Here is a 20,819-nt window from a genome sequence, read left to right as displayed (position 1 = left end):
TAAGTGTCAGTCACTCAAAAATGTGGGAATTCATAGTGATGGTGCCAGTTACGTTCCCTAATCCCTAGTGCACTGAGATGCATGTTGAGTTGTCGGTATGCTGGAGAGAATGCAAGTTAAGGTGAAAAGTGTAATGTCCTTCTTTAGTTATTCTGATTTTGTTTTGAATTTGTTGTCCATTCATTGACTCACTAATGACCTAGAACCACACAAATGAGGCATCATGCACCACATTTTTGGAGGGGACACTGATGGCCAAATGTGATTTTTTTATTTGTACTTTTTGCGCAAAATGTATGATATTATGTGTATTTTCATTGTGCTCCGTCAGTTGGATGAGCAAATGGCAATGTACCACCCACACCCATAGACCTTGAAGGGACTATATAAGGCTGTTCTATTCCTATTGCTTTTCCTCTGGGGGTCTGACAGAACAGTGTCAGTCACAACACAATGAGAGCACAGGCAAGGACCAGGGTGGTCGAACAGTGTCATCACAGCTTAACCAAACAGCAGCACAACAGATGATGAAACTCACATCCACAACGTGCACGGCAATTCTGTGAAAAACTCTTGTTTACATGTTATATCAGTAGCATAAACATATCACTGAGAAGTAACCACAGCAAAACGTTCTATTGAATTTAGACTCACATTTGTCCAGTATGTGTCATATGCAGGATCAACAAGCTTGTTGCTGTGGAAGGTCAGTCAGTGTAACCAAACACTTTTATGTTTGGAAAGTGGGAGCGATGGGACTGGATGCCTGAATTTACAGCTCTTTTAAATTGACTTTTAAGGCTGGTGTCATCATTCTGATTGACAGGGTCATATGATACTTTAGCACCACAGGCTGTATCAAGCACTAAGCATGCACGCTGTTTAAGAGAAGAAAAAGCGCAGTCACCCATTGGGCCACATGAAAGACCCTCTGCTGTTTTAGAGGGCACGTTTTCCAATGGTAACCAAGTCACAAACTTGTGGTGGCCTAACTTGCTTAACCCAATTCGTAACATTTGGAGGACAACCAACTCTTAGATGGCCTTGTGGCTTCTGACTAAGCATTGTTCCATATGGATTTATCTCCTCCACAATGCTGGAACGGATATCATCAAAACTCTTTTCTACGCATTCTGTCCCAAATGGAGTTTTCCTTGTGGTGGTGGGGTATTGTACTTAAAATGGTTCGAAGGCTAGTTTTGGAAAATGTGATGTGCTCTTGTGCCTATTTGTAGGCCTGCTATAAATAGGTTTGGCAGGGTACGCATGCTCATGTTTGATTGGAAATTGCACAGTGCCTTGAGCCGGAGAGAGTGGTGGGTCCTTATACAAAGAGACAAAAGGAAAGCTATGAATGGTGAGTTTACCTCAGAGATCTGATGGAAGATAGCTGGTCCATGAATGATGATATAATGGATGTGTTACCAACTGAACATAACAACATACTTTGAACAAACATCTCTGTTGCTGATATCAGTCTCTATAGTATAAGGCATTACACTACAATTGATGAAGACAATAGAAGTGTTTGCTTTTTTTAAAACATGTTTTCAAGCTCATAAATATTTACCAAAAAAGGGCATCATCTTGATTTCGTATCTTGTTATTAAAAATAACTTATTGTCATCTTTATCTCTCTTTCAGCTGCTATCGCCCAGATTTAGACCATAACAGATTACAGCCACAGAAAACCTCATTTGTTTGGTGGGTGTACATCATCATCTGCTGCCTTCTCTGAGGAAGTTTCGCCTGGGAATTTAAGTTTGAAAGAGAAACTCTATCTGTTGGAGAATGAGTTCCAGGAGGCTGATGACACGCTCCTACTCTGCGGGGGACGGGAGGTTCAGCTCCCACAATGGAGATGATGTCATAGGGAGTAGCAGAGCCAGCAGCCGCAGCTATCTCTCTGATGTCAGGCCTGAAAACAGGTACACAACCCCTCAGCTCAACACAGGAACTATTACTGTACCTCAACAAGCAAAAAGAAAGTTAGAATATGTTTATTACCACATCCCTCTCCTTTTGAAGTGAAGTTTAACCATTGATTCAGCATAATTGCATTATGAGGTCTTAATAATAAAACAATAATCATTGAATTTATAATGCCCTTTTAAATGAAAATGATTGGATGGCTTGGATTGAAATGATTTCTCAGTGTGTTAGTTAGTTATAGATAGTTGTGTTAGTTATATTTACATAACATTTACATTTGAGTCATTTAGCAGACACACTCATCCAGAGCCACTTATAGTGCATTCATCTTAAGGTAACTGGATGAGTCAACCACATATCAAAGTCATTGTTGGTTTCCATGGTGTCGTTTACTGCATTTAGGACTGTTTGAATGGCCAGCTGATAGGCAACACTCACTACCGGCTCATAAAAAGCTATGACCATGAAGGTCAGCTCTCAGCTCTTTATAAATAAACTGCATCTCACTGCATGAGCCTGTGTAAAGGCAAACCGTCTTCCAAAATGCATCCTACAAATAGAAGAAACGTTTATGAAAATCCAATCTTCCTACTACTGGGTATGTCTACTTATGGCCAAGTGCGTGCTGCATAACTATCAAGTCAAGTGAAAACATGTATTCTTAATTATAATTCTGAAAATATTAATGGTACAGATAGTATCGTCATGTAGTACTTGCTGACGTCACTTAGTGTTTTTCCACTGTCAGTGGTTTGATTTTGTTTCACTGTAGACACTAGGCAATAGTCAGTCAAAATAAAATATCAAATAAACCATGGCCTTAGCAGCACCCTATCTTAATGATCTGGCCGAGAGACTGAAATAGATGATAACAACAGACAGAGTGACTAAATCTACACTTAAACACTCTGTTTATGGCCATGATTACAGGCATGATATCCACCAATTAAAATGTTGCACGCTATGGTGTATGGAGTGATAGTAGTTCCAACAGAAATGGAATCTGAATTCAATCATTTTCCATTCAAAATACATTTCTGAATACAAATGCAGTTTTTGTTGGCACTAACATCACTCAATAATGAGCCTTCAATACCTGCATTTTGTATTGAAAGCACTATAGTCATATAGAGTCATGTACAGTTGAAGTCAGAAGTTTACATACACCTTAGCCAAATACATTTAAACTGTTTTTCACAATTCCTGACATTTAATCCTAGTAAAAATTCTCTGTCTTAGGTCAGTTAGGATCACAACTTAATTTTAAGAATGTGAAATGTCAGAATAATAGTAGAGAGAATGATTTAGTTCAGCTTTAATTTTTTCCATCACATTCCCAGTCGGTCAGAAATTGACATACACTCAATTAGTATTTGGTAGCATTGCCTTTAAATTGTTTAACTTGGGTCAAACGTTTTGGGTAGCCTTCCACAACCTTCCCACAATAAGTTGGGTGATTGTTGGCCCATATCCCCTGACAGATCTGGTGTAACTGAGTCAGGTTTGTTGGCCTCCTTGCTCGCACACACTTTTTCAGTTCTACCCACAAATTGTCTATAGGTTTGAGGTCAGGGCTTTGAGATGGCCACTCCAATACCTTGACTTTGTTGTCCTTAAGCCATTTTGCCACAACTTTGGAAGTATGCTTGGGGTCATTGTCCATTTGGAAGACCCATTTGCGACTAAGCTTTAACTTCCTGACTGATGTCTTGAGATGTTGCTTCAATATATCCACATAATTTCCCGTCCTCATGATGCCATCTATTTTGTGAAGTGCACCAGTCCCTCCTGCAGCAAAGCACCCCCACAACATGATGCTGCCACCCTCAGGCTTCACGGTTGTGATGGTGTTCTTCAGCTTGCAAGCATCCCCCTTTTTCCTCCAAACATAGTGATGGTCATTATGACCAAACAGTTCTATTTTTGTTTCATCAGACCAGAGGACATTTCTCCAAAACGTACAATCTTTGTCCCCATGTGCAGTTGGAAACCGTAGTCTTTTTTTATGGCGGTTTTGGAGCAGCGGCTTCTTCCTTGCTGAGCGGCCTTTCAGGTTATGTCGATATAGGACATGTTTTACTGTGGATATAGATACTTGTGTACCTGTTTCCTCCAGTATCTTCACAAGGTCCTTTGCTGTTGTTCTGGGATTGATTTTCACTTTTCTCACCAAAGTACGTTCATCTCTAGGAAACAGAATGCGTCTCCTTCCTGAGCGGAATGACAGCTGCGTGGTCCCATGGTGTTTATACTTGCGTACTATTGTTTGTACAGATGAACGTGGTACCTTCAGGGGTTTGGAAATTGCTCCCAAGGATGAACCAGACTTGTGGAGGTCTACAATTTATTTTCTGAGGTCTTGGCTCATTTCTTTTGATTTTCCCATGATGTCAAGTAAAGAGGCACTGAGTTTGAAGGTAGGCCTTAAAATACATCCACAGGTACACCTCAATTGACTCAAATGATGTCAATTAGCCTATCAAAAGCTTCTAAAGCCATGACATCATTTTCTGGAATTTCCCAAGCTGTTTAAAGGCACATTCAACTTAGTGTGTATAAACTTCTGACCCACTGGAATTGTGATACAGTGAATAATGAGTGAAATAATCTGTAATAGTCTGTAATCAATTGTTGGAAAAATTACTTGCGTCATGCACAAAGTAGATGTCCTAACCGACTTGCCAAAACCATAGTTTGTTAACAAGAAATTTGTGGAGTGGTTGAAAAATGAGTTTTAATGACTCCAACCTAAGTGTATGTAAACTTCCGACTTCAACTGTATGTCTCATTACTGTAAAATTAATTTCATATGGATTAAAAGATGGGAATTTGATAACCAATTTGATAACCAATTAAATGTAATAACCAATTAAGGGCATTTGAAAACCAATTAAAAGCATGACAATTGGTGATAGTTTATGTAAGAACACTTCTTAGTCCATCTTCATTCATGCCAGAACGCCTATACATTGTGCCTGATAAGCTGCTTCTATTTGCTTCCTCTCTGCATAGCTACTCCAGTCACAGCTATTCTCAATACAGGCCATCAAGGTACTGTCATGTATTTGTTTCATGAAATTCATTTCAACTAACACCTGCACTTGCTATCTTTTAGCTTTTCTTTAGCCTGGCTTATGTTGCCTCACTGTCAAGACATTGAGGATGAAAGATGGAACAATGTGTGCTTGGTGAAATATGTTGGCTGATATTTGATTATAGTGATATTGGATTGCACCAGATATTGCATCACAAACTACATAACACCCATTTTGACCTCTGCAATTCTTAAGGAAAGCAAGACAATCCATGGAAATCAAATCACTAGGATATGGAATCACATTACCTTACAGTATGTAGGGTTGAATGTGTTGATAAAAATGTCTTTATATATTTTACAAACTATTGCATTTTATATTCCATATATTTTGGCTATCTTCCATTGCCTGCATAGAAGATTACATATTTAGAAAATAGCTTTGGCCCAGGTGAGAGACATTTCTTTACATTTGAAAACGTAACTAAGTGTGTTATGCAGGAGCACACTACATTGTGTTATGGCACATTTAACGGAGGAGACCCAGCCAACCTTTGAGACGACATTAAAGTCAAGAGCCGTATCTGAAACCTGTAGCATCAAGTTCACCTGTGAGGTGTCAGGTAAACTCTTCTCTGGTGTGTGAGTGGGCGCAATACGTTGTTTGTAACAGCTTACATACATTGTTGTTGTACTTGCTAACCACTATTATCTATCTGAAGATGTTACAGTAAGTGCGAAATGTAGTCTCTATAACTGTTTCTCTGTTTCTATTTGTCTTCAGGTCACCCCGCTCCAGAAGTGACATGGTATAAAGATGATTTACAATTGGACAGATACTGTGGACTACCTAAATACAACATTTCCCGCAATGGACAAAACCATTCACTGCACATTTACAAGTATGTATCAAGATCATAATTGTAATTTGTATTGAAGATGTTAAACGTTATCATATTGATGTCAGTTTGGTTTGTATTGATGCACACATATTATTTTAAAAATTGTGCAGCAACTGTATAATACAAGTATCTATAATTTGTTTTCTTTACAGTTGCACTATGGAGGATGCAGCCATCTACCAGGCGTCAGCCAGGAACAACAAAGGCATTGTGTCCTGCTCTGGAGTTCTTGAAGTGGGGACAATGAGTGAATACAAGATCCACCAGCAGTACTTCGCCAAGATCAAACTGAAGGCCGAAAACAAACGCAGAGAGCTGGAGGAGCCCAAGCCGTGGCACAAGGAGAACCACGGGTCTCCTGGTAGTCGGCAGGAGACACTGAGGACCATCAGTCCAGACCGGTCCCAGAGGAAGCGACGGTCCTCCATGGACCCCAGCCTCAGTGCCCCCAGCTTTATGGAGGATGAAGTGGTTGAGGAGAGCACTCAGGCTCATGCTGGGGAGGCAGAGGCTAGGCTACAGGACACACCTGTGGTGGGAGAAGAAAAACGGGAAACTAACAGGGCTGGGTCTTCGAATGTCAATGGACAGGCAGCCATTACAGAAAATAGCAGCAACAAAGGCCAGACGTATGTTTACGATTCAGTGCAGAAGTCTTTTGCTCCACACACACCAAAAGCATCACTGGCCAAGAAGAAGATAAAGATCTCCAATGGAGAGGATAGTGGGATGACGGCTGATAGCCAAGCAGGGAAGAAGCCTGAGGAGAGAGTGATGAGTGAAGAAGGAGAGGTCAGTGTGACATGCTGTCTGGTTGAGTCCTCACCCTCACTGGGGTCATCAGAAGAGGCCCTGGAAGTAGAGAGTGCTGTTGAAACTTCAGCCTCAAAGACAGAGAGTGGAAAATACATGAATCAGTCTGAGAGAGCCCCACTGAACAACACAGTGTCAGTAATGGAAGAAGTGAAGGTCCAAGTGAAGGAGAAAGTACCTGTACAAACCCCACCACACAACGGAGAGCCTAGCATCCTGTCTACTTCTACTGGGCACCTCTCTACAGGGGAAACCATCTCAGGGAATAAGAGTCAGAATGCTGGAGTGGCTCAGGTGACCCAAAAGGTTGAAAATAACAATATTATGGGGAGTCAGAGTACAGTTCCTCCTGTCACCTCATCACAATCATGTCCTTCAGCTAAACTAAAACCACAACCAAGTCCTTCAGCTAAAATAAAACCACAACCAAGTCCTTCAGCTAAAATAAAACCACAACTAAGTCCTCCTTCAGCGAAATCACAACCACAACCACGTCAACCAAGTCCTCATTCTGTGACGTCACAACCACAACCAAGCCCTTCAGCAAAACCACAGCCACAACCAAATCCTCCTTCTGCGAAACTACAACCACAACCACGTGAATCAAGCCCTTCAGTAAAATCACAACTAGGTCCCTCAGTAACACCACAACCACAACCAGATCCTCCTTCTGGGAACCTACAACCACAACCACGTCAATCAAGTCCTTCAGTAAAACTACAACCAGGTCCCTCAGTAACACCACAACCACAACCAGATCCTCCTTCTGGGAACCTACAACCACGTCAATCAAGTCCTTCAGTAAAACTACAACCAGGTCCCTCAGTAACACCACAATCACAACCAGATCCTCCTTCTGGGAAACTACAACCACAAATACGTCAACCAAGTCCTTCAGAGAAACTCCAAGCAAGTCCTTATGCGAAACCACAACCACAACAGAGTCCTTCTGCGAAACTACAACCACAACCACGTCAACCAAGTCCTTCAATGAAATTACAACCACAACCACGTCAACCAAGTCCTTCAATGAAATTACAACCACAACCACGTCAACCAAGTCCTTCCCCGAATCTACAACCACAACCAAGTTCCTCTGTCACACCAGTAACAACTCCACAGGAGTTGAGCAACACACCAGAGGACATTAAAACCCATCAAAACAACGTAACAGACAATAAGCCTTCTGTCCTGGAACACCTAAACAGCACCACTACTCCCCTAAAAGGTCAAATCGAATGCCCGGGGAAGGATTCAGCATCAGTGCTTGAGGTGCTAAACTCAGATACTTATTCCATCCATGGAACTGGAACTGCAGTTGAAGTTGCTGGGGAATCAGTGGAGTCAGTACTAACATCAACCTGTAAGAGCAGCGAGGCGGTCTCTGCCTTGCCTCAGCGTCTGTGTGAACAGTCAGGAGATCAGCTGTCTGTGGATGAAACAAGCACGTGCCTAAAGAATGTGTCTTTGTCTCGGCTGCCTGCGCAGCTGGATGGGGAGGTGAGTGTCTCTGCCCTGTCCCTATGAGCTCATGGAGCGCCTAACGTTTCCAAAACTCACCAGCCAGATCAGATCAGTAACACAAGCACCCACAGTGCTATTATTAGACTTTACAAGTATGCCCCTCTCTGTGTGATAAGACGTATGTGTAATGATGCATGTGATGGCACGGACAGCAGGTATATTACCACTGCTACATATCGAATGGCTGAAAACATGAATATAGAAATCACAGAGTACCTCAAGGCTTCTGTTGTGCTTATGATTTGTGCAATAAGGATTTTGGGAGGTCAACAATCTTAGCTTGTTTGACAGTGTGGGGCTTTAAGGTGACTGTGAATGGTCTTGGTGGTGGAAAACACTTGGTATGAGAGTGAAAAGCACAATGGAACAGATGGTACAGCAATGATGCCTTAAAAGGTTTTGGATTGGTCCAGACATAGAGGCAGAGAGCATGATGGGTAATATTTTTGCTATCCTTGAGAGTTGAGCTGCACTGTTATCCTCGTCTTTTAGTTATGCTGTTGGTCGCAGCCATGCAAACAGAGAGGAAGATGATGTCGTTTTTTGTCTCTCATCCAAAAAGTTGGAAATCATTTTAGTCATTGATTATTTTTTCTCTCCAAAGAAGACATTTATGATATCATACTATTTGGGCTTTTTGAAACACTGCATCCTCTACTGAACCCAAGAAAAGGAAGGTATGGAAACAAAGTACTGTGAAAATAGTGCTGAGAAGGAATTCTGTCCTCTCTGTTCCACCAAAGCACCCATTTGAATGATCCACATTACATTGTCTCCTCACTAAACCTAAAAATATTCCATGTTCAATGTCTGTCTGTGCTTAGTCCACTGTCATACACTCCACTGTGAACACTGTGAGAGAGAGAGAGAGACAGGTTATAAAGCACTTTCTTGTTTCAATGAAACCAAAGTAGGCCTACAATAGATTTTTGTACAATATGAACCTAAGACCATACTCTCCCTTCTGTACTTGTCATTGTAAATGTTCATGTACTCCCCATTTCAATATAATTTGTCAGTTGATTCCTCAAAGGGAATGCTCTATTATTTCACACAACACCATATTTTAGTTCTGTGATATTGAAATCAAAGTAGACGCAATGTGAATGGTCCTTTCAGTAACTCTGGACTTATCTCATTCCCTGATGGAGTGACACATAAGTCACACCGGAGCCAATCCCTCTGGTGCTAATTTCAGCTGACCAATTAGATCTGGTGCTTATTTCAAATGAGTTACATATCTCTTACTGTTATGTTTATCTAAGACTAAAGGAACATGAGCTCAGACCAGGAGTCAATCTCACAACAGATCCACATGCACTCTGCACCTGGTCGAAACATTAGACTACCTCGTCCTGTACTGTGGGACTGCACTGTGTTTGTGAGGGTATTGTTCATCTCTATGGCTCATCAAAGCACCTATTAAGTGAAGTAATAATCATATCATAATCAAATGAGTGCAGCTTAACAACGCTACACCACCAGTAGCACTATTAGACAGTATTCAAATCTTTCTATCTGAGGGGTTGAACCTGTCTGAATTATAGTGATTTGACTACAAGCCATAGCTGTCAAGTCAAGAACAGTTTGTGAGATAGTAACAGAGTTATAACTGGGAAACAGGATTGCTTCATCCATTGACCAAGTTCCAGTTAGTAAATATGTCTGAGCACTCAGTACTTAACACAAGAGCTCCAAATTGAAAACAAGATTAATTCGTTAGATACATTACATGACCAAAAGTATGTGGACACCTGCTTGTCGAACATCTCATTCCAAAATCATGGGCATTAATATGGATTTGGTCCACCCTTTGCTGCTATAACAGCCTCCACTCTTCTGGGAAAGCTTTCCACTAGATGTTGGAATATTGCTGTGGGGACTTGCGTCCATTAATCTACAAGAGCATTAGTGCGATCAGGCACCTGTCTTTGGTGATTAGGGCTGGCTCGCTGTCGGCGTTCCAATTCATCCCAAAGGTGTTCGATGGGGTTGAGGTCAGGGCTCTGTGCAGGCCAGTCAAGTTCTCCACACCGATCTCTACAAACCATTTCTGTATGGACCTCGCTTTGTGCACGGGGTATTGTCATGCTGAAACAGGAAAGGGCCTTCCCCAAACTGTTGCCACAAAGTTGGAAGCGCAGAATCTAGAATGTCAATCTATGCTGTAACATTAAGATTTCCATTCACTGGAACTAAGGGGCCTAGCCCGAACCATGAAAAACAGCCCCAGACCATTATTCCTCCTCCACCAAACTTTACAGTTGGCACTAAGCATTCAGAAAGGTAGCGTTCTCCTAGCATCCGCCAAACCTAGATTTGCCAGATGGTGAAGCTGCCAGATGGTGAAGCATGATTCATCACTTCAGAGAACGCGTTTCCACTGCTCCTGTGTCCAATGACAGCGAGCTTTACACCACTCCTGCCGGCGCTTGGCATTGTGCATGGTGATCTTAGGCTTGTGTGCGGCTGCTCGGCCATGGAAACCCATTTCAGAAAGTTCCTGACGAACAGTTATTGTGCTGACGTTGCTCCCAGAGAGAGTTTGGAACTCGGTAGTGAGTGTTACAACCGAGGACAGACAATTTTTACGCGCTACACGCTTCAGCACTCGGTGTTCCCGTTCTGTGAGCTTGTGTGGCCTACCACTTCAAGGCTGAGCCGCTGTTGCTTCTAGACGTTTCCACTTCACAGTAACAACACTTACAGTTGACCTGAGCATCTCTAGCAGGGCACAAATTTGACGAACTGACTTGTTGAAAAGGTGGCATCCAATGACGGTTCCATGTTGAAAGTCATTGAGCTCTTCAGTAAGGTCATTCTACTGCCAATGTTTGTCTATGGAGATTGCATGGCGGTGTGCTCAATTTTATACACCTGTCAGCCACGGGTGTGGCTAAAATAGTCAAATCCGCTAATTTGAAGGGGTGTCCATATATATACACTACCGTTCAAAAGTTTGGGGTCACTCCGGGATGCTGGTCTTCTAGGCAAAGTTGCAAAGAAAAACTCATATCTCAGACTGGCCAATAAAAATAAAAGATTAAGATGGGCAAAAGAACACAGCCACTGGACAGAGGAACTCTGCCTAGAAGGCCAGCATCCCGTAGTCTCCTCTTCACTGTTGACGTTGAGACTGGTGTTTTGCGGGTACTATTTAATGAAGTTGCCAATTGAGGACTTGTGAGGTGTCTGTTTCTCAAACTAGACACTCTAATGTAATTGTCCTCTTGCTCAGTTGTGCACCGGTGCCCCCCACTCCTCTTTCTATTCTGGTTAGAGCCAGTTTGCACTGTTCTGTGAAGGGAGTAGTACACAGCGTTGTATGAGATCTTCAGTTTCTTGGCAATTTCTCGCATGGAATAGCCTTCATTTCTCAGAACAAGAGACTGACATGTTTCAGAAGAAGGTTCTTTGCTTCTGGCCATTTTGAGCCTGTAATCGAACCCACAAATGCAGATGCTCCAGATACTCAACTAGTCTGAAGAAGGCCAGTTTTATTGCTTATTTAATCAGACCAACAGTTTTCAGCTGTGCTAACATAATTGCAAAAGGGTTTTCTAATGATCAATTAGCCTTTTAAAATGATAAACTTGGATTAGCTATCACAACGTGCCATTGGAACACAGGAGTGATGGTTGCTGATAATGGGCCTCTGTATGAATACTTATAAATACATACTGATTTTTTTTTTTTACTAGTAAAACACATCTGCAGGCGACAGAGCTTTGCACATTGTGGATGTAGTCTTTAACACTTACAGCAGTCTCTTGTGTGACTTGTTCATAAGATAACGCTTTTAAGCTACACCCTGGTTTTTGATGTGTATATAACAATGATGTGTGTTTATGTGTCATGGATATGACTGCAGCAAAGTATTTACAGAATGGAAATCTGTCTCTGCTTGTATTGTGCCTCAAGGTTACACAGAACCACAGACAGACAGAGAGAGAGTGGAATGGAACACCTGTCGGGCAAGAACCTGTAATACTAACCATCCGGAGAAAGCTGGACGGACAATCACCTTCGCCACGACAACGTTCTCCATCATCATCGGACAGAGAAGTCACAGCAAATGCCAACAAACGGTCTCCTACTTTGCACAATCCTCCGAGCCAATCGGCCTCTGACAAAATGACGCAGGGCACACAGGATCATTCCAGGGGATCAAATGAGAGCCATACATTACCTTTTACAGAGCCACTAAAGTCACCCCTGGAAAGCCCGGGTGTTAGTGAGAAAACCTTGGGGTGTACTGTTTCCTCAGTAGGCCAGCAAGGCCAAGTTGAGATAGCTATAAAAACTGTTGGTGAGACAGAAATACAAGTTGAAGTACAGGGTAATAATTTGGCTGAGTTACATGCACAGGGAGGCAGTTATGAGAGAAGAGCTGACATGGAAACTGTTTATGATGTTAGCAAAGTTCAGGAAGGTGAAATTGAAAGACTTACGAAAGCACCTGAAAAGAAAACCGTTGAAAGTATAGCAGTGTCTGTATGGGATGAGAAGAGTATACCTTTGTTGAAGATAGCAGAATGCCAAGATCTTTCTCTAAAACCCCGCTTTCAGCCTATTATTCCAGATACATCACAGACGGTTGGCACAACAACAAGTGTCCCAAACACAAACATCTCAGAGCCACAAACAAAAGCCCCAACACCTGTAGCCAAAGTAATGTCTATTGCCGAGCTTTTAAGGTCACAAATGGAGAAAAGTGCCCCTACAGCAGTAAGTCCAGTGCCACCCATTTCAGATGCACCCATTTCAGTGGCACCTATTTCAGTAGCTACCATTTCAATGCCCCTTGTACAAAGTCTAAACACAGACCAACAACCTAAATGTCCCCCATCAACTGACATACAGGATGTGAGAATGCAAAGTCCAGAGTTGAGGATGGATGAGACAGAATACAGGCAGGAACCTGAGAAAGACACTTGTAAGAAGGAAACCGATACGTCTGTCGGTTCTATTTCAGCTTCAAATGCACAATATAGATTTAATACCTCTGAACCAGAACGAGTTGAGTCCCCCATAGTTAGTCCTATGACTGAAGCCTCACCTAAAGCTTTTGTAATTCCTCCTATCTCTATTGTTGACATGGATGGCACTTTGGAGAACAGTAATCCTCCTGTATGTATAGTAACGGACATTGAAAGTGTCATGGATACAGACCAGGAGCATCTTTTGGATCATAATGCTGATATTAGTCTGGCTGCGAATAAGGATGGTCAAAAGGAGTCTTCTCTTGTTACTCCAGAGCAGAAGTCCTTGGACATTACAGTTCCTCCTACATCCATCTCATCTGTTACCTTCACTGCAGAGAAACAACAAACACTAGAAAATACAATCAAAGGGATGGATTCTTCACACTCACTGCCTCCAGTGTTCAGCAGTCAACATGGCAGAGACAAAAGGTGTGCTTCTCCCACTTCGGAGCATTCAACAGAATCTAGTTCACTTCCTAGTGCCACTGAGAACCAAAGTTTTTCTACAAAAAATACAGGATTTACAAACAACGTTGCAACCCCGACATTGCAACCTGTCAGTGAAAAACGGAGAGACTCTTCACCAGATACTGGTATGATTTTAGGTCGGAGTGAAGCATGCAAACCTGATGTTCCTCAGCCTGCTCCTCAGACTGTACGAAAGTTTGATACCAAGGGTTCCCCAAGTAGTGAGACACAAGGGTCAGTATCTGTTCCCACCATTCCGTTGGATAGCAAAAGCTCTCCATCCAAGGAGGTGAAAGTTGAGGAATATTCAAAGCCAGACTCTTCAACATCTGTCTCAGTCACTGAAAGCAGTACTGGCCTGCTGAAGGGATCAGACAGTGTGTCCCCCATGCCCTCAGCCACCCCACAGGAGCTGGCCTCCGGCGCTAGACGCAAAATCTTAATCCCGAAACCCAAAGGAGAGGACCCTGAAGCTGTTGCTTCACCCACTGACACCCAGAGCCCCCAGAGAGAGGAGGTCCTCCGGATGAGCTCCAGGCTATCCCCAGAGTCCTCCTCTCCCATGTCCCCTGGTCTGTCCCGCAGGTCGCCCCTGCTGCAGCCCCCCAATGGCCAGCGCACCCCTCCAACAGAGAGACGCTCCCCACTGCTCAGTAGGAGGAAGCTGGCTCCAACACCAGAGACCCTCAAACAGAGCCAGGAACCTGCCCTGGAGACAACCGACACTACCAAGACTGAGGAGAAACCAGCTGAGAAGGACAAGCATAACCCATTCAAAGGTAAACTCCTTTCAAGATATGACAGCTTAGTGTAAAAGAAAGGGGTGGCTGATGTTGGCATACTTTTAGAGAGTAGCTAGTCTTATTCAATTAAATTAACCATTGGAGTCAGTGTAGTTTCTTTGGCTAAGCTCCAGTAGGGAGTGCTATTGAAAGCCTTCGTGCTTCCTCTGTTTGCTTTGACACTGTCACGAGATGGAGCGTCAGTTATAGATATAGAATTAATAGAACTGGCTTGCACCCTCTAAACCTGCCAATTTGACTGGGGATGCTTGTTCTATTCATTCTGTTTCTATGGGGCCAGCTACTTGCCAGGTGGGATTAAATGGAGGCTTAACTGAAATAGTATCCATATTACTTAAAGTTAGGAAGCTGAAACATAAGAAAGTGTTTATCTTTACCTAGTTGTGCCTGTCTGTTGGGAGTCCCTCTCTTACTGGCACTAATCTCTCTCTCTCCCCTCCTCTCTTTATCTCCCCCCCTCTCTCTCTAGCTCCTCAGGTCATCAGGAAGATTAGAGGAGAGCCCTTCTCAGATGCGGCAGGACATCTGAAACTGTGGTGCCAGTTCTTCAACGTTCTTAGTGACTCCACAATTAAGTGGATCAGGGATGAGGTGGAGATCGCTGAGGTTAAAAGAAGGTGAGTCCTCCATACAGGCTGCCTTGATGTGAAATGCTGTAGCCAAAATTTGGAAAATAGTGTTCATAAAAGGGATTCAACAATAAAATAATCACGATCAAAGACGGTTTTCCTGATGGCAACAATGTAAAGGGGTTGTAGAGACACCATGTGGCTGAGAAATTCTATAGTTAGATCTTTCTGAAACTCTGTTTATTTTGCTGTTCTGCATCCCTGACTCCTGTGTATTTCCCAGTGCAGGAGATGAGACTCAGGTAGCGTTGGCTATTGTCCAGACATCCAGCAGAGACTGTGGAGTTTATGGCTGCACCATAACTAATGAATACGGGACAGACACAACAGACTTCCTACTGAGTGTTGACAGTATGTACACTAGTGTCTCAGTTCAATCTCTGAAGTTTGACTTGTTTCAACACGTTATCTCCTATATCTTTATATCTCTTATCTTTCATTCTGTTGACTAGAATCTATTTTTTGCAGTTCTCTCTGGCGTGTTTAATCTCCTATATCGTTCAAGTTTTATTTGTCACATGCACAAGTACAGTGAAATGCTAAACTTGCAAGCCCTTCCCAACAGTGCAGTATTCAATGTCAAAATAGTATAACAAAAAACTGAAGAAATAAGAGAGGAAGCAAAAGAAATAGAAGAATGTAAGTTATATACAGGGTCAATGCCAGTACCACATTTACAATGTGTAGGAATACTGGAGTAGTTAAGGTTGATATGTACATGTAGGCAGGGATCAGGAGAAAGTGACTGGTAGCAGGTTTAATAATAATAGTAAACAATATGGCAGCTGTATAAGTGGAGGGTGGGTGTGTGCGTGGTGGTGAGTGTGTGTATATGAGTGTGTGTGGGTGTTAGTGTGGGTGTGTGAGTGTGCAAGAAAGTCAGTGTAGGCGTGAATGGTGGATATACATAAACTGGGCTGAAAAGTGACTAGTAGCAGGAACCGATCGCTGCCTGCACCTGCCCGCCCATCCAGCGTCACTTCTCTGGACGGTTCTGTCTTAGAATTTGTGGACAACTACAAATACCTGGGTGTCTGGTTAGACTGTAAACTCTCCTTCCAGACTCACATCAAATATCTCCAATCCAAAGTTAAATCTAGAATTGGCTTCCTATTTCGCAAAACAAAGCATCCTTCACTCATGCTGCTAAACATACCCTCGTAAAACTGACCATCCTACCAATCCTCGACTTCGGCGATGTCATTTACAAAATAGCCTCCAATACCCTACTCAACAAGCTGGATGCAGTCTATCACAGTGCCATCCGTTTTGTCACCAAAGCCCCATATACTACCCACCACTGCGACCTGTACGCTCTCGTTGGCTGGCCTTCGCTTCATAATCGTCGCCAAACACATTGACTCCAGGTCATCTACAAGACCCTGCTAGGTAAAGTCCCCCCTTATCTCCGCTCACTGGTCACCATAGCAGCACCCACCTGTAGCACGCGCTCCAGCAGGTATATCTCTCTGGTCACCCCTAAAGCCAACTCCTCCTTTGGTCGTCTCTCCTTCCAGTTCTCTGCTGCCAATGACTGGAACGAACTACAAAAATCTCTGAAACTGGAAACACTTATCTCCCTCACTAGCTCTAAGCACCAGCTGTCAGAGCAGCTCACAGATCACTGCACCTGTACATAGCCCATCTATAATTTAGCCCAAACTACTACCCCTTCCCTACTGTATTTATCTATTTTATTTATTTTGCTCCTTTGCACCATATTATTTATATTTTAACTTTGAACTTTCTTCAAATAACAAATCTACCATTCCAGTGTTTTACTTGCTATACTTTATTTACTCTGCCACCATGGCCTTTTTTGCCTTTACCTCCCTTATCTCACATAATTTGCACACATTGTATATAGTCTTATTTTTCTACTGTATCATTGATTGTATGTTGTTTTACTCCATGTGTAACTCTGTGTTTTTGTATGTTGTCGAACTGCTTTGCTTTATCTTGGCCAGGTCGCAATTGTAAATGAGAACTTGTTCTCAACTTGCCTACCTGGTTAAATAAAGGTGAAATAAATAAATAAAATAAAATATAAATACTTAGCATCTCGCAAGCTCTTATTCTTTGTACTCTGTCTTTTTTGCAGTACTCTCTGGCATGTTTCTGCGTGAGGATCAAGAAGGTAAGATTACATTTGTCTATTATTTGTTAGGATTTAATTGGTGTTCAATACTGTCCAGTCACACCCCATCATTTGCCTTGCGAGGCACCTGATCCCCAAGCTTACATGAATGGTTAGTGCCGTTCAACTAGCCATTCATGTAAGCTTGCAGGATCAGGTGGCTCACGATGCAGCCTCATAATACCACTTCCAGTGCATTATAGTTGATGATGTTACTATCTTTCCTCTCTACAGTGGGAGAGGAGATAGAGATGAGTCCACTACTGTTCACCAAGGGCCTGGCTGACTCTGGCGTCTGGGGAAGTAAGTTCTTTGGGCGTATCATGATGGAGGAGGCCCATATAGGAGAGGGCTGCTCCCACAAGGCCTGCAGAGTGAAGGTCATCTATGGGCTGGAGCCAGTGTTTGAGTCTGGGACCACATGTTACATCAAGGTGAAGAGCCCCATCGCCTACTACGGAGCCAAGGAGGAGAGCAACCTCGTCGAGAGGAACCTGGCAATCACTCAACAGGTGAAGGGTTTTACTTATTTTACATAAAGTAAATGTTTAAAGAGAATCAATGGAAATTGGGCCAATGTAATGATATTATTGATGTTATGAAAGGAATCACAAAAACATTTAATCAAAGCTCTGATCCCTAACCCAATTAAAGTTTTTCTGTCTGATCATGAATGCAATCTTCTTTCTAAAAGGAATGTAGAATTCAGAACATCGCTCGTGAATACTGCAAGATCTTTGCTGCGGAATGTAGGGTGATAGGAACCTTTGGAGAAGCGCTGGAGTGAGTGAGATCATCAAAATGATACAAACTTACACATAAAAACAATGTTTTTTCATATTATTTCACTACTTTGTTTAGTCTTCTGTCATACCACAGTGTGTGTATGTTCTTGGTTACACAGAGTGATCCCAGTCCACCTTATGTATCGGCCTGCCAACAGCATTCCCCATGCTACAGTGGAGTCTGACCTGAAGGGGGTCTATCTGAGGTACTGTCTGATGGACGCTACAGGCCGGCTGGTCATGAGAACTGGCTCAGAGGCGGCACTGAAGTGTTGTGCTCTGCAGCACTGGATCCTCCAGTGGACCAATGGAAACCTGCTGCTCACTCGGATGGAAGGTACAGTGTCCATCGTCTCGGATGACTAACTCTAGCAGGACAATGCTTTGGCTGAATAACAGAACAGGTGAAATTAACTGTAATTGTGATTGTGCTGCAGGTGTTGACTTCAAGATCACAAATGTTGGAATTTCCATCAAATCGAAAGGGTTGGTAGGCCTATAATTTATTCTGTTGTATTTTCTGAACATCGTGTTCTAGAGATATTCATGACTACATAGACCATTTACAATTACAATACTGTAATAACAAACTCTGGCACGAAGCTCTGTCAACAAACTGTTCCTTTACTCATCTGTAACATTGAAACTGTTGTTATTATTCCAGGTACCAAAGTCTCACGATCACAGAGAACCCCAATGTGTTTGAGCAGTTTGTCTCTCAGCACCAGTGTAACTCCTACTGCGGCCTCCTCAGCCTGAGGTCCCTGAAGACACAGGACTCCCTGCAGACCCCAGCCAAACCCAAGGGCTCCAGGAGCCCCCTGCTCCACCGCAAGATGGGCGGCTCCTCCAGGTATGAACCACTGCCATTGTGCCCTTCAGCAAAGCACTTAAAGGACAACTCCACCCAAAAACTATTGTTTGGTATTTGTTTCATTAGTCTTTTGTTGATATTGTCCCAAAATGTTTTGCATGTCAGCAATCAAGTTTTCAAGATGTGTAACGTTCAGAATACAGAAATCTGTCCCGAATAATGCATGTTGCACCATATGATACAAACGCAGCATCAGAGGATGCAAAATGCATCATTCAGGCAAGATTTCTGTATTTTGAAAGTTACATATCTTGAAAACTTGATTGCTGACATGCAAAACATTTTGGGACAATATAGACAACGGACTAATGAAACAAATACCAAAAGATAGTTTTAGGATGGAGTTTTCCTTTAACCCCCAAATCCTCTCCATCCAAGGGTGCTGCGCTGTGGCGGACCCTGTAACCTCTCAACGTGTGTGTCTAGGGGTGTTATTAAAAAGCTAGAAGTCGAATTTCTGTGCTAGCCAAATTGATTAATAAGGTACTTATTCTATTCAGTCCCCAGCCCTCCAGGAAGGCCACAGGAAGCCCCCGGCTGATCAGAAAGCCAGCACAGCCAGAGGACAGCAAAGCTACCGCCAAGCACAAGGCCATTGATGTCCCCAATGTTGTCCGAAGTTAGAATGGCTTCATCGGCCGTAGAAAGCAAGCAACTGCTTTTCTCAATAAAGACAATAAATACTGAACCAGATATGGAATTACTGCCAGACTTGTCCTCCCACCTACAGAGCTTTCGGGGAGCTGGGAGCCGGTCTGGGATGAAAGGCTGGTGACCCTTCCTCCAAGCTGTGACAGACAGACAGACAGACAGACAGACAGACAGACAGACAGACAGACAGACAGACAGACAGACAGACAGACAGACAGACAGACAGACAGACAGACAGACAGACAGACAGACAGACAGACAGACAGACAGACAGACAGACAGACAGACAGACACAGAGCCCTGGGTCCCAAAAGAAAGATGAGATCAGAAGGAGAAAGAGAAGGCCAGGTGAAGGAAGAACTTGAATGTTTCCAGAAATGACAGAGGCTTCATCCACATCTTTTAATGAATTCTGTGTTAAAATAAACAATGAAATGCCACCTCAGTTTTAATGGGCATGTCGCCTCTGTTGCCAGAATCGGAGACAATGAAATGAATGACTACACTAGTATGTCCTTCAAATTATTAAATTACACATTAATTTCACTAATGAATACATTCTTCATTTATTAAGTAGATCACATAAAATTTTATGCTAAAGCTTTCACATTATACAGGGTAGACTACCTGGATTCCTATTGCATATTAGTAATAATTCGGAGTAGTAATTCACAAGGTTAGCACGCCAGCTCGATTCAGGTCCCAACAACATGAACATCTAGGGAAAATACATTTAAAGGGATTGTTGAGGAGTTAAAGGTTATCTTCAATGGTGCACTGTGCTCACGATAATAGTTCTGTTAAGAAAACTATGCCCTAAGAATGTACCGTATATTGTATTCCATGACACTGTGAATAAATACGTGGTGCTTTTTATACTGTAAATGTGCCTACGTTTTCATGTTGCAGTGTATGACATTCATAGAAAATGCTCACTGGATGCAATGGCTGTAAATTAAAATGAAATATATTGAAATTAAGCCTCTTATTGACCAGGGTGTGTTTTTCTCAAGGAATTTTGAGTGCTACCCTTGGAAACCATTTGACATGTAATGTATCTCAGTCATAAATAATGACGTGGGCTAGCTGCTATGTCACTTGCTGTAATCTGACATATAAGTATCTGACATTACAGATGTAGGATTGTAATTTGGTTACCCTGTTGCAGGAGAACTTTCCTGCAATGCAGGAAATGTACCACTTGGGTAATGATTTACCTTGACGACATATCCATAATCTATAAGCATTTCATGAATGTGTTATAACAGATCCCAACCACATT

The 20,819-nt window shown here is 42.6% G+C and overlaps 1 protein-coding gene across 3 annotated transcripts; it reads left to right on the top strand.

The window, feature by feature from the left end:
• The first annotated feature begins 897 nt into the window (after positions 1-897).
• Positions 898-20,513, top strand: LOC106587719 (alpha-protein kinase 3). 3 transcript variants are annotated; one of them, XM_014176319.2, is made up of 16 exons: positions 898-1,357; positions 1,645-1,928; positions 4,945-4,983; positions 5,468-5,589; positions 5,751-5,868; positions 6,021-8,181; positions 12,127-14,437; positions 14,931-15,078; positions 15,314-15,441; positions 17,192-17,227; positions 17,462-17,739; positions 17,922-18,010; positions 18,132-18,349; positions 18,450-18,498; positions 18,677-18,865; positions 19,387-20,513. In XM_014176319.2, the coding sequence occupies exons 2-16, from the start codon at positions 1,792-1,794 to the stop codon at positions 19,508-19,510; spliced, it is 6,147 nt and encodes a 2,048-aa protein (XP_014031794.2). In that variant the 5' UTR covers positions 898-1,357; positions 1,645-1,791; the 3' UTR covers positions 19,511-20,513. The 3 variants fall into 3 exon arrangements, with proteins under 3 accessions (XP_014031794.2, XP_045564629.1, XP_014031798.1); XM_045708673.1 differs by lacking the exon at positions 4,945-4,983; XM_014176323.2 differs by lacking the exons at positions 898-1,357; positions 1,645-1,928; positions 4,945-4,983; ... (1 more) ...; positions 5,751-5,868; positions 6,021-8,181 and having other exon boundaries at positions 14,205-14,437; positions 15,319-15,441.
• The last annotated feature ends 306 nt before the right edge of the window (positions 20,514-20,819 follow it).

The sequence above is a fragment of the Salmo salar genome, chromosome ssa26 (genome assembly GCF_905237065.1).
Source record: "Salmo salar chromosome ssa26, Ssal_v3.1, whole genome shotgun sequence".
NCBI classification, from domain to species: domain Eukaryota; kingdom Metazoa; phylum Chordata; class Actinopteri; order Salmoniformes; family Salmonidae; genus Salmo; species Salmo salar.
The sequence above is the reverse complement of the archived record's forward strand: the minus strand, read 5'-3'. Positions and strand labels throughout refer to the sequence as shown.